At 36.9% G+C, this 14,214-nt stretch overlaps 1 protein-coding gene across 2 annotated transcripts in view; it reads right to left on the reverse strand.

The window, feature by feature from the left end:
* The window catches only part of ift80 (intraflagellar transport 80 homolog (Chlamydomonas)), a 47,009-nt gene that overhangs the window by 31,083 nt on the left and 1,712 nt on the right, over positions 1–14,214 (reverse strand). For both annotated transcript variants that reach the window (XM_055045564.1, XM_055045563.1), the window contains 5 exons: positions 11,999–12,109; positions 11,817–11,885; positions 9,079–9,188; positions 6,871–6,960; positions 3,836–3,973 (listed from right to left, as the gene is read on the reverse strand). In XM_055045564.1, coding sequence (XP_054901539.1) covers positions 3,836–3,973; positions 6,871–6,960; positions 9,079–9,188; positions 11,817–11,885; positions 11,999–12,109 — 518 coding nt within the window. The remainder of the gene's footprint in view (positions 1–3,835; positions 3,974–6,870; positions 6,961–9,078; positions 9,189–11,816; positions 11,886–11,998; positions 12,110–14,214) is intronic.

The following is a 14,214-nucleotide window of genomic DNA, read 5'->3' on the forward strand; positions in this document are numbered from 1 at the left end:
GCAATGGCTACATACACGCGCACACAGGCATGTGGGCACTTGCATATACTATGGCAAGCGTTCAGACAGACACTGACTGATTGTGTCTCCCAAATCTTGTAAAGACGGACAGTGGAGCTCTTTGTGTCTTTTAGGCTGTAAAATCGCTCATAAAAAGAAGTAGTCCACAAAGCAGAAGGATTTTAGGTGCAGAAAAACTTTAAGGATAATTATAAAAGATCTACTACTGGTTTGAAAGAAACAACAACAATAAAAACAAACAAAAAGACTAAATTAAATGGAAAAAAGGCGTTAACCCAACAAACCTAATGTTAATGAGGATCCTACATCTGCCCTTGAGCACAAATGACTAGAAACAAAGTTAGCGTAGCAGAGGCTGAGAGTAAAGCGAGGCTGGACTGGGGGTTAAGGGGTTAAATAAGAGGGACAGATCCTGCTGAGCCAGCAGCAATATGTTAAAGTGCAAGGTTTCATTGTAGCAGATACAGAACAAAACTCCTTCCCATTAGTCACACTAGGCAAGAGAAAAGACTCTTCACCCTGGGTACTCCTTGCAGGACCACTAACCACCAAGTTAAAAACCCTTGTAATTAGTTAACAGCCTCTTTGATTGTTTGCAGATTTTCAACATTAAATGGCATTGTAGCATTGTACACTAAAGTGGCCCAATGTGAATCCATATGCAAAGGTCAACAAGTCTGAATTTACGCTTCTCTGTTCGAGTAACCATGAAGGGGGATTTTATTTTCAAGACTTTCTCCATTTTTCTATCCTTCTTCATCTCCCTGTGCAAGCCTCCCACACCACGCTACACTACCCGTTATCTCTAGAGCTCAGGGAGGAGAAGAGGCAAGCACACCCTCACTCCCGTCAAAGCAGGCCTGAAACACATTCATCAAAATTATCATCATTCCCGCACATTATCCCCGCATAGCTTCACTAAAAACAACTGCGAAGCAAGCAGTGGAACAAGAAAAACAAAAACAAAACAAGAACAACCGAACAAACCAACCGCGTAAACATGATGGGAGGAGATACAGAGGCTCTCTAAAGTGCACACACCACTGTTAAAATGTCAGACTTTTATGTCAAAAACCTAAAAATGTGAACATGAAGAAAATCTTTTTTCACATCTAATGTGAAATACATCTTGGAAAATTCATCTGAGGAGCAAAAATTGCATTAGGGAAAAAATTAGAAGTTCGGTTCCAGTTCTAACTTGCCAATCTGCTACAGTGAGCCTGTGTGACATCAACCATCGGAACTCGCCCAGTGCAGCCAAGAGTTTTGCGACCTCCTTGATTGTACGAGGGACCGTTCAAATAACGGTCCCAGCCAGATGGTGGCGCCAAACACAAAGCCAACAGATCAAGAGTAAAAGAAGAAAAACAACAAAGCGTATTTTAAAGTAACCTTAACAAAAAACACAGTTCCGTCAAAACCCCCCACCCCCCAAAAAACCATCCCAACATCATGATGCTGCCACTACCATATTTTATTGTGATTGTGATGTTCCTTAGTGATTAAAATTTTGTTTTTTTTGCCCGACATTTCCGTCTGGAATTGTGACCCAAAAATTTTAAACTGGGTTTCTTTAGTAAGCATTTTTTCTACTAGTGAAATTAAGGCTAGGTGATTTCTTTAAAAGAAAAGAATTTCTGCTCCTTTATCTGGACATATGGAGAACACAGCAGAATTCTGTCACATGTAGAACACAACCGATTCTTGGCAGAGAGTTTTGGAGCTTGTGAGGTGTTGCTGTCGGTTTTTTGGCAGCCGACTTGATTAGTTTTAGTCTTGTCTAATGTTTTCAGTGTTACTCCAATTTTTTTTCCCCACTACAGATATTGTTGAAACATGTTGGTCAAATTGAACAAGTCCTTAAACCTAAGTCATTGGGCTTAATTGATTTAGGCTTACCTGTATATACCACTAAAACTAATAAAACAGAAAATAAATTTGTTTTGTAAATTTTCCCCCACCCTCCAATACATCTGATAAGATATCAGATTTGTTATTCATTTGTTGCAACTCTTAATCTTTAATTTATTTTTTTTTTGGGGGGGGGGGGGGTTGGTTGCAAAATTAAAGTGTTTTACTTCAAAAAATTACATTTATCACAGAAAAATATTATAAATCCCAGATTCTGAATATCAAACATAACTGCTCACGTAAGAGGCACATGTGTTCGCTCAGACTTCTCTCTAGCTAATATATTTCAGTTCTCTGAAGAAAAAAACCCCCCAAACAACAGACATTTGATCCTTATTAAATCAAAATGGAGCATGAAAGGCCGGGTGATCAGGGCACAAAGAGACCCAGCATTGTTTGTTTGTTTTGATTACTGCAATCCGACGCAGCAGTATGCTGACATCTCCACGTTAACTCAGCGAAGTGCCGAATGTCCCGTGAGGCAGGTGGTAATGTTTTTGCTGGCCAAACGTTTGGCAATAACAAAACAACAATTACCATTCATCATTCTCTCGTTTCCCCTCTCATTATTGCAGTTACCATCAGCACCAGGTAACGAGAATATGTGGCATGCAGCCTAATGTGATTTACAGTGATGAATAATGTATAGAAAAGCATGAGGCCAGTAATGAGCTGCACAATATAAACCATACTGCACCGGAACAGTGGTGTGTGCCACTTTTTATTTTTTATTTTTTTTTGTTCAATGGTAGAGGGTTTCACTGTATGTAAAGCATACAAGTTGAATATTATTAAGAAAAATATTAATAATTAAGAAAACAACAAATTAAAGTGTATGGAAAAACAGAAATTATATAAAGAGTGCACACTTATTTTTAAAAACATTATTTTATCTTAATAAAAATTTGAAGAATGTGTGCATGGATGTGTATTCAGTCTCCATTTATTCAAATACCCCTAAATAAAAGAGCTCTCCTAAATGTGATTCAATCTCAGTGTGAATCCAGCTGTTCTCCAAAGCCCTCAACAGTTTGCAGAGAAGTTTAAGCACGCGTGATAGAGCAGTATCATGTTGCGGGGATGTTTTTTCCTCAGCATGAACAGGAAAGCTAATCAAGAGTTAATGTTTTGATGGATGGTGCTCAATTCAGGACATTCTTTAGAGAAAACCTGTTAAGAGGCTGCAGACGTTTTGAAACCAAAGTGGAGGTTCACCTTCCAGCAGAACAATGGCCCTAAACATACAGGCTGACCTATAAACAGAGCTGTTTGAATCAAATTTTATTCAGGCATTACAATGGCCCAGTCAAAGACCACATTTCAGCCAAATTTAAAATTTGCAGTAAGACGTGACCACAGATGGTTCCTTTTTCATTGCAAGAGAGGAATGGACAAACGTTTCAGTCTTCAAATGTGCAAAGCTGGTAAATGGATTCACTTTAAAGATTTGAAGCAGAAAAAAGATATTCTGCAAAGTATTGATTGATGAAAGGATGAACATAGATGCACACTACACCTTTCAAATTTTTTTAAACTTGGAAAGCGTGCCAAATTTTACTTTCACTATACAATTAGGTACCAATTTGTGTTAGTCTAGCACCTAAAATAACAATACATAGATTAATTTCCCTAGTCCTGTATGCCAGATTAGGTACAAGCCTTTACATGCAAGTTTTTAAATGCGAAGGCATAGATCTTGTAAATCTCTTGTTGTCACACAATGTGTCTGCTGAAACATATAAAATTATTCCTATTAAAACAAATTAAATTTATGGATAACCATCATAGAGCTACTGTCTAACCTAAGAATCTTTTTTTGTCTTTGCATCCGTTCTTATGCTCCAGTTTGACTTAGAAAAAATGAAAAGAGCAAACTGAAAAAGAATATAAAAATGTGACTCACGCCAGTCTTGTCGCAGAGCCGCAGGGTGTTGAAGGAACCCACAGCAAACACCTCTCCATCTGGGGCCCAGGACAAGGAGGTGATGGGGTAGTCCTGAGAGGTCGACGTGTGAAGTAGACGTCCGAAGCTGTCCCAAACCTTTGGAGGGAGAGCAAACTTTAGAACACAAAACAACAACCTGAAATATAGTAAACTTTCTAAAGGTTGGGATGTATTATAAGCTATAGTGTTGCCCTTTGTTTGTTCTGCAGTGGAGAAAGGTTGTCAGTATGTGTGGCTTTCATTAAATGTTTACTTACACTGAGCTCAGTAACCTTTGTAATTAATTAAGCGAATAAACCTGTTGCTTCTCACATACTGCTTCATTATATAAGCAGGTATAGTTCAGGTCACTGAATGCGTTGTTGATTTAACTGGGAGCTTAATAGGATTAATATTGATATTCAGTGCGTTGCTCAAATTATAACTGATCATTTGGCAAAGTTTCCAGTGGTGTTAAAAAGTTTTCAGAGCATCAAATGATGTCACCAAAAAAAAAAATACACATAATGATTTAATTTATTTGTGGAAAAAAAATAACTATGTGAAAAAAAGGGACAATGATAACTGGGTGAATCACCCTTGGCAACAATAACTGGTAACTGGTGACTTTAACATCAATACAGAGAAATTTCAGCCCATACTTCTTTGTAGAATATCTTTATTTCAACTTGGAGGGTTTTAGAGCACAAATGTGTCACAGCTTCTCTCTCACATTTAACTCCAGACTTTGGATAAAACACTCAAAAAAAAAAACTTAATTTTTCTTTTTATTGAGTTGCTTAGAGGTGAAATAGCCAGATCAGATGACTCTTGGAACATCACACAAAGCAGGAAAATCTCATAAGATTATCTTTAAAGACATCATAAGCATCCTTAAGACTGTCAAAGGGGAAGATCGAATAAAACATTTGCCTTATTACCTTACTGTGCAAACCAGGCTATAACCAAGCGTGATTTTAATGAGCCAACAGTTTGATACCATTCCCCAACTGTGTTTTTAATATGAAGATTATAACTAAGTACGGGATTGAATTCCGGGGTAGTGAAGGCTCTTTAAGAGTTTCAAGGATTTAAGTACATACATCTCAGGAGATGAGAAAATATGACATACTGAATAGTTCTCTGAAGCACGATGAGTTTTTAGAAACTTTACACTGAAGTATTCACTGTAGGATACTCGGTTTGTTTAATTCTAAGGTGGTCCTAATCTATTTTTTTGTGTTTTTACAAATAAAGGAAAAGTTTCACAAATTTAAAGCTGTGATTTAAAGCAGCCCTGATCAGTGCAGGCCCATTTCAGGTATGATTAGTCCAAGCATTTTAAATTTTACACTGGAGATCATCAAAGCAGACCAGACACTTTATAAACTGTTAAATATTACTTTAAATAGAAGATGAAACCACAAAGCAGATGAAAACATTTTTAGTTAGGGGCTAACAGTTAGCCATTCTCAGTGATCTCATTGTGGTCAGACATTATTTCAATCCTGTCTGTCACTCTGTGCATTTGTTTGTTTTCAAGGATTCAAAAAGTTGCCACATAAATAAGAAGTCAAGACGTTTTCAGTGTCAACCAGCTCCACAAGGAGTTTACATTAGCTGACTCAGTCAAAAATAAATGAAAAAAAAAAAAAAACCTATACCTTTTCTTACTTCAAAATAAAGAGTCTGAAAAGCAGATGCCATGTCGAGGCTAAAGCACTTGTTTTCATGCTAAGGGTGCTTATTTATTGCTTCTTCCATAAATCCTTTCCATCATAAACCCACAAAGAAGATACATGTTTAAGCTTCCTCTGACCTTTTACACATCACCAAGTGAAGTTGGAGATATCGTGCTGAAATCTAACTTTTCAAAAAAAAAACAAGCTGGCCTTGAGGGATGTCAGTAGATGTGATGAAATGTAGAAATTAGCAATATGCATATAATCTATGTCGTAGGTTTTCCCAAACCATTACTTTCTATGTCCTTCTACATTTTGTTTACTGACATATGTCACTACATCACTCTCTGAATTTGTGAAGCCAGGTTGACCTTATAAAAGTCAAGCAATCCTTTAACGACTTTCTACCTCCCCTATTTTGGTCAGAAGACATGGAAACGATAGGACGAAATAGATAATCTATGAAAAGAAAAAAAATGAAGCTCCTCTGCCTCCTGCCTGTGGCCCTGCTGCCATCTGCAAAATGCATCACTCAGTCAGAAACAACCAATACGAACAGGGAGGAAGGTGTTAGCCCCATTAATCATCTCCACAATGGAACCTGTCATGAATGTGAAGGCTAGTTAGCATGGCCGCCAATGATGGTGGATAAACAATTTTTCAGCAAGTTTTTCAATTAGCACAGTAAGCAGGACGTACTAGAGCTTGATTGACAGCGCTAAGACACTCCGCCTGGCTTTGATCGGCAGTGGTGCATTTCTGCAGATGGTAAAAGGACCGAACGGAGGCAGTGAAGGAAATACATTTTTTCACAAATTATCTGTCTCATATTTTAGTGAAAATAGTGACAATTTTAACGTAAAAAAAAAATTTGATAAAAGTTACATATTGCTGCTTTAAAAGAGTAAATGACTATTAGGGTGTCATAAAACCTAGTGACACGTCTCATGATATAAAAACACTCAAACTGTAGTATCGAGTTAATGTGACTTCTTATTATCCAGACATTGAAATGTCTGCTTGAAGCTTGACTCTCTCAGACTTTGATGTACGAAACGTAAATCTTGAGTTTTGTTGACAGACTTGACAAAAACATGAAGGAAGTATCAACCTCTTAAAGACAGGTCAAGAAGGATGCTTAAGTTAGGATCTCCTTCCCCGCATCCTATCCACACCAATCTAAAGAGCTATTTTACTATTTTTAATGCGGCTGAACCCAGTACCATCTGCAGCCCTGTTTAATTAGCTGGAGGTACACATTATCAGTGACTTAAACACAATATTTTTGTCAATTTTTATAAAAATTGAGATGAAAATGTGAAAATCACAAACCTTATATTTACAATCTTCTCCACCTGACAGGATGAGGTCATTGACTGAATTCCAGTCCACCTTCAGAACAAGTCCATCATGAGCCTTCCACTAAAAAGAGACATCAAGACAATTTTTTTTAGCCAGACACTATTATATCATCCATACAATATTTCTTGGCTGATAATTTATCAGAACAACTAAAAATAATTGATCAAGTTTGCTTGCAATTTGTCCAAAGAAAACATACAAGATTAAAAACAAGCGAAACTGTCAATGGTCTTAAATCACTAAACTTTTATTAATTTTTTTTTTTTTTTTTACATTTTAATCTATTAATCAGTCTACAGATAATATTGAATTCTAAAAATCACAGGCAAATCCATGAATGTGTGTCATTGCCTTATAAAAGACTTTAATGAGATCTTTGAGGGACCTTATTAATGTTGATAGTGCCCTCCATCACTGAGTTAGTCTCAAAGGGGTGTGAGGGAGAGGTGATGAAGTGTGTCACTTCATGTGTGTGTGTGTGTGTGTGTGTGTGTGTGTGTGTGTGTGTGCTTGTACTTGTACGTCTGGTAATGGCCAAGAGAAAGCAAAGCACACATTAAACCCTCCCCTGTTTATCTAAGGTCCCATGTGCTGTTCAGCATCAAGATGAAGAATAAACAAATGCATACATGAACAAGAAAAATTCTCCCAGGTGTGAAAGGTCATCTATAGAGTGATACTTTAGCATTGCATGTGTATGGTCATTAATTTAATGTTCCATCATGGGAGGCTGAAACTTTGCTGCAGCAAAGAAAGACGTCTATTTTCTTGCTGTCTTCTACGCTCTTTAAAAAAAAAAAAGCGTAGAAAGCTGGACAGAAACTCTAACGACTCCACTCACGCTCCTGAAAATCCATTATTGGACAAATGAACTGGTTTAACACTGCTGAATAATCACTCTTGTACATGATGTTAACCTAATTTTTATTTTTATTTTTTTTAAAAAAAGCTTATTAACAGCAATAAAACCAGTGTGTGTGCGTGTGTAAGAGTGTGTGTGACTAAAAACTTGCTGAAATAAATCAGAAATAAAAAAATAAATAAATAAAAAAGAGCTATCGTTTTTCTACTTGTTTACTTATTTCACTGGCATGGAACAACTTCACTAAATAATTCCCAAAATTCATAAAAAACAACAACAAAAAAAAAAAAAAAAAAAAACTGTTGAGTATTTGGAAACTTTATCTTGGAAGAAAGTAACACTTTCTGAAATCTGAGCAATAAATATCCTACTTTTCAAACTACAGTTTGTGCATAAATACACAACAGTTTTTCTAACGCCTAAATTTCTTTCTACAACTGGTCTCAGTGTCAAACATTTGTGTAAATTATTGGGATTTTATGTGGAAAAATCTCAAGGTTTTGTTCTGCATCACTGTAAAGGCGGTAGAAAATGTCAAACACATAAAATCTGAAAAGTGTGGAGGGCATTTTTTTCAACCATCTTTACTCCTGACACGTTAAACTGAATTTAGTACCATAAATGGGCTTCAAAAACCACCTAATCTTTAAATATGATCAGTGTTTTATTCATTCCATTAAGGGCTCAAGGCTTTGTTTGAGAACATTTGGAAATAAACAGTGTTGGAAAGAGCAAAGAACATAACAAATTTGAGGGATTCAAATCAAAGTTAGGTGATAAAACAACAGCTCCAAACATTTTATAGAGCACATTGTAAAAAGTGCACCACTCCTGGTCCACAAAAACCAATCAGAGCCAGGAGTCTTAGTGATGTCAATAATACCTGCGTACATGCCGCTCAACTTAACGTTACAGGAAAACTGTTTATCTACCATCATCAACATAGTGACAGTTTTAAAAAATATGAAGAGAAACAGTTCCATACTGCTTTACTTTAATCTAATACAAAAGCAAGCCACACGTTTCAGATTTAAATTTGTAAAAAAAAAAAGAAAAAAAAAAGGAAAAAGATAATAATGATCTTTTTACTTTCTTACTTGAACAATTATGTCCTACTTTGTGCTGGTCTATCACATTATATCCCCCCACCAACATGCAAATTCAATGAAGTCTATGCTGTTAAAATGTTTAAAGCCATGACAACTTTTGCAGTGGTTTTTTCTTACGGCTCTCTTTAAGAAAAAAAAAAACATAAAACCACAACAACTAATTTATTAATTTGATAAAAATAAACAAAGAAGCAAACGGCTGTGAACCTGAATGACTTTGGTGCTGGGTTGCAGAGGCTTGATGATTAGCTGCCTTCTTGATGTGTAGAGTATTCTGTCAGAGTCTGGACCCCAAGCAACCGAATAAACAGGACAACCTGGAGAAGACGCAGACATGCAGACACAAAGGATTTCTTCCCAAATCACAAATACTGAAAAAAGAACCAGGCTTTCAACACATGCAGACTTTTTACTTTGCTAGGACGAGGAAGCTCTACCTTCTGTCTCCAACTAGAACTGATTGACGTGACATTTTCTCTGAGATTTCACCTCATTCGGTCTTTCTGCAGCACACTTTACAGGAAAACGAGCTGAGAAAGTCAGTCTAAGTTTCACATTAAAAGCACATGTGTGCACGCACACATAAACACGAGCTTGAGGGAACTTTCTTGTGAGCTTATTTTGCTAACTTTGAGGAGACCAAAGCCATAGAAAAAAAACAGATTTAGCCACTTAACCAAAGTTTAGGAGTTAAATTTAGAGTTCCTATTAGAATCTGGTTCAGGTTAGAGCCATACTTCCTAGTTTTTAAAAGGTAAGGATAAGAGGTTAAGGAAATGCATAAAGCCTATTATGTCCCAATTTATGTTAGTGTTAGACAAGAAAGTGTGTGCATGCGTGTGAACGTGTGTGCTTCAATTTGAGTTGTGGCTACACACGTGCGAAGGGGAGGGGTGACTGACATTTAACCTCACTCCAGGTGCGTGCGGTTTCTCAAAAATGCCAACTGGTCACGTGAGCTGAAAATCTGACAGAGTCGATGAGAGGAGTTGAGACAAGTTCCTCTTCCCCCTCCCCTCCACGCCCCATCTCGCTCAGTTCCAACCTCTTCCTAGAGCTCGATTTTAAAATGGGTCAAAGCACGCCAAAGAGAACAGCCCACTCCTGCACTTTCTGCATGTCTGCGCGCGCATGGGAGTGTGTGAAGAGAAGCAACACCTGCAGCGATCTCGGTGCCATGTGGCAGGCTGTGTGTATACGCTACAAAATCTAGGTGCTCTGCAAATCTGACAGCCACCGAGCCGCTGGACTCAAAAAAAAAAAAAAAAAACCAATGGGAAAATTTTTCTTTAACCATATATTGCCGTTTCTTTGCCAAGATTTTTTTTTACAACTCCTGTCATCAATCAGGGGTGTACCATGTGTTTTTCAAAGCATATTTTATCCACCGATTTTCTTTTATTGTCCATCCCATGATTAAAAACTGAATATTTAATAAGTCAAGCTACATAATGAATCAATTAAGAAGCAATGACGAAGAGAGGAGCATGTCTTTATTGGTTTTTAATAAAAACTATAAAACTTTTTTAACTTTAAGGCATTTTTTAATAAAGAAAACCACATGACTAGGAGAAAATCACTCTGCTCTTATTCATCTGAGCTCGCTTTCAAACCAAAAGACCAAAAACGTGCACACAACCACGCACCGGTCTTTGTGCAACGACATGGTTGTGCAGCATGAAATAAATAAAATTGCTCACTTTTCAGTGTGCAGTAAGCAATTCGGGAACAGTCAAATATTGACTAGAAGCAAAGTGACCAGCGAGCGTCACAAAAGTGAGTTCTACACACAAATACAGCAGCTTTACTGAAAAATGTGATGCTACTTTCATTTAGGTTGTGGTGTGGGACTCTGTGTCGCTTGTTGAAGCTCTGCAGTAAAGACTGTTGAAACTTATTGACTGATCAATCCTGCATACGGTAATTTCTTTTTTAGAGTAGAGAAAAAGTAAGAAACAGTAACTAGATCAAATACTCCTGTGACTGACAATTATCACAAAATTTTGAGTTTTTATTTGCAAATAGCTACAACTCAAATACAGTAGTGGAACTTTTTCCACATTTTTTTGCCCCATTTGCACCACAAGCTTTATTATATGGGGATTTTCTGAGTAGCGCAATTGAATCTAGTGTGTTATTGTGAGACGGAAGGGTTAATGTATATATATTTTTTAATGTTTTTCTCAAAAAGAAAAATCTGAAAAGTGTGGCATGCATTCGTGATAACCATTACTCAAAACTTTGTAGAACCACCTTCAAGTGAAGTTACTACTACAGCAAATATTTTTGAGTATGTCTTTACCAGCTTGGTTGGTGTAAGTTTAAGCGAAAATAGTATTTACCAAAGATTCTTAGGAGTGAACTTTTACTAGTTTGTTCTAACAATTAAACAAAACAATTGTACTATAGCTCTGGCTGCATGTTTAGAGTCATTGTCCTGACTCAAAGTTCATCTTTACCCCAGTCATCCCTCCATCCCTGAAGAAGAAAATAACTCCCACAGTGTGACGCTGTCACCACAGTTGTTTCATGTGTGGGTGGTGTGTTCAGGGTGATGTGTTAGTTTTCCTGCCACACAAGTAACGCTTTGCACCTTGGCCAAACAAAAATCAGATTTTAGTGTCATCTGACCAGAAATAGCGTTTTGTTAAACACAGCTAATTAGCTTTCTCGCTAAAGCGATTATTGTCAGCCATTAAGTCAAATGCTACCGTTTTCAAATCGACCTCCTGGGTTTAAATTCTCTTTTAAAGAGGCACATTTAAAATAAACCCAGTTTCTTCTTTGAGTAGCAAAGCATCTTATTCACAGACTCCTCTTCCAGTCTGTTAAGTCTCCATTTAGTATGACAAACGGCTAGGATGATGTGGCTCTGGTAATTGTGAGAAATTAGGTTTAACGTTTTGCTCAATCCTGATGTAATTATGATGTTTTTGAAGCTTTACCTTGGCTCACTAAAGTGGAACGCAGCATTCCACTTTTTGACCAGATCTTGATTTGTCCATCTTCTCCCGCTAAGTAAATAATAAAAAAGGAGTGAATCATAGGACAGCTGATATGACTGAATTTATGTTTTATGAAGATTAAAAGTCCATTTTTGAAACAAATGTGTCCGTGATGCCTCCACCTGTGATTAGAGCAGTTCCGTCGTAGTTCCACCTTCCAGCCAAAACAGCCCCTTTGTGCGCTTCCACACTCTTCTCGATGCGTCCCATTTTGGAAACTAGGTGGAACTTCCCTGTTAAAAAAAAAAATCACTCAGTAGAATACTAAAACTTCACAAGAGGAACTATAAATGGATTTTTTTTAAATGACTCAATCTGATGTATAGTTATTGTATCAAACAAATGAAAAAGAATAAAAATGAATGGAAAAAATGTTTTATTCAGTAAAGGCAAAATCAAAAACACACCTAATAAACATGGTTAAGAACTAGACCACATTTCTACGATTGGCTCCATTGCAAATTTAGAACAGGAAGCAAATGAGTACAACCAAAGGGTTTCTGCTGGTTGAAACTTAAGCAATTTTCTGTTCCCCAGAAATGAAAGGGTGATCAGGCATGGAGACAGCTATTGAAGACGCGTACCCAACATGTACTTTGTGGTGGTGTATATTAAAAATTCTGAATGTAATATGTAATTTCTGGTACCCTATAATTGCAAATCAGCATGCTGTAGCTCTGTACCACTTCTAAATTTGGAAACCCCAACAAAAGTGTATATTATTGATGCTGCAGGTAGTCACTATATGCACTCAAGTCTTTAACCTGAATTTGTTAGGATTCATCTTTTAGTCTTTTGGCAACAGGCTATTAGCATTGCATTAAATACGAATTTATCTATGAACTTCACTTTCATATGCATTCACATATGAACCATAATACCATCTTAAAAGCCTAAGATTTGGAGTCTGTAGTGCTGTAGAGGTAACATTCTATTGGACGTTTAAAAGAATCGGGACAATCCTTGTGTTTCTCCTCAAAATCAGATCCATATCCTTGGTGCAGGAAGTGTAAAATTATATTTTACAACATTTTAGTGATCCAAAAGGCTCTGAGTAAAAATATCCTCAACCCTCAAACTCTTCCACATTTCGTCATGCTAAAATCCCAAATATCATTGTATTTGACTAGGATTAAATGTGTCACAACAAATTCCATAATTGTGAAGTGGAAGGAAATTTATAGTTTTCTATTTTAAGAAGGATTTAAGAACAATTTTTTTGTGTGTGTTAATTTTCTTTCCTCTAAAATCCCTTAAGAAAATCACAGTGGAATCAACTGAATTCAAAAGACAGCAAAATGGTTAGTTGAGTAGACCTGTACTGAGTTGTCAGTATTAATGCATATGTTCTGTGAACCGCTCAGATGTTTGTTAAAGAACGTTAGATATCTAAAAGCATCGCATTCAGGACAATCCTAGAAGCCTGTGAGAAGCTTTAGAAGTCTTGGGACTGGTGCAAAGATTCACCTTTCAGAAAAACAACAACCCTGATTAAACAATCCACAGCTAAAACAGAATGGTTTAGATCCACAGAGATTTCTGCATAAGGATAGATGCAGAAATCAAATTCTCGACCAAAACTCCCCTCACAGCCGCTCTAACTCCAGTCTGATTGAGCCTTTCCTCATTTGCAAAGAAAAAGGGGGTAAAGTTTTAGTCTGTATTATGCACAACACTGGCATAGATATAGCCAATACGAAGTTGTTGTGTTTCTTCAAAGAACTGTCTCAGGACCCTGGGTGCAAAAGCATGCCAAACTTTTCAGGCTTTTGGGGGATACAATTTTGAAAACTATCATTTTTATTCCACTTCACAACTGTGGACAATTCTCCATCACCTGAAACAACCTAAAAAGAAAATATTGACCTTCTTGGTTTACAGAGTGACAAAATACAAACACGTTCAAGGAGTATGACTAGAGAATCTGACAAAAAAAATTTGATTTTCATCATATTTTAAAGAAGCATTTAAAGAACGTTTGGTTCACCTTTTTCAAATTTTCAGCAGTATCCTTAGCAAGCTAGTATTTGTGCAACTGCAAAATGACAAAGACTACAAGAAAGTTCCAAAAGTGAATCGTAACAGGGATGAATCATAACTTGTCTCTGGTCTGCCAGAGAAAATTGCTGCTTCAGTTTGTGGGTGCGTTTATGCAATCCTACACTGTCATTATAGATGTGACCACACATTGCCTGTCATAAAAGTGCATCCACTCACTTTGTGTTTGTATGTAATATAGAATGAAGAAGAGATACGCAGAGTCATGTAACCTTGGTCTTGTAGGCGACTATGATCGATGTCACCAGATTTAGTGATAGTAAAGAATATAAACCGCACT

The sequence above is a fragment of the Poeciliopsis prolifica genome, unplaced genomic scaffold (genome assembly GCF_027474105.1).
Source record: "Poeciliopsis prolifica strain line A6 unplaced genomic scaffold, Auburn_PproV2 SCAFFOLD022, whole genome shotgun sequence".
In the NCBI taxonomy this organism is placed as follows: domain Eukaryota; kingdom Metazoa; phylum Chordata; class Actinopteri; order Cyprinodontiformes; family Poeciliidae; genus Poeciliopsis; species Poeciliopsis prolifica.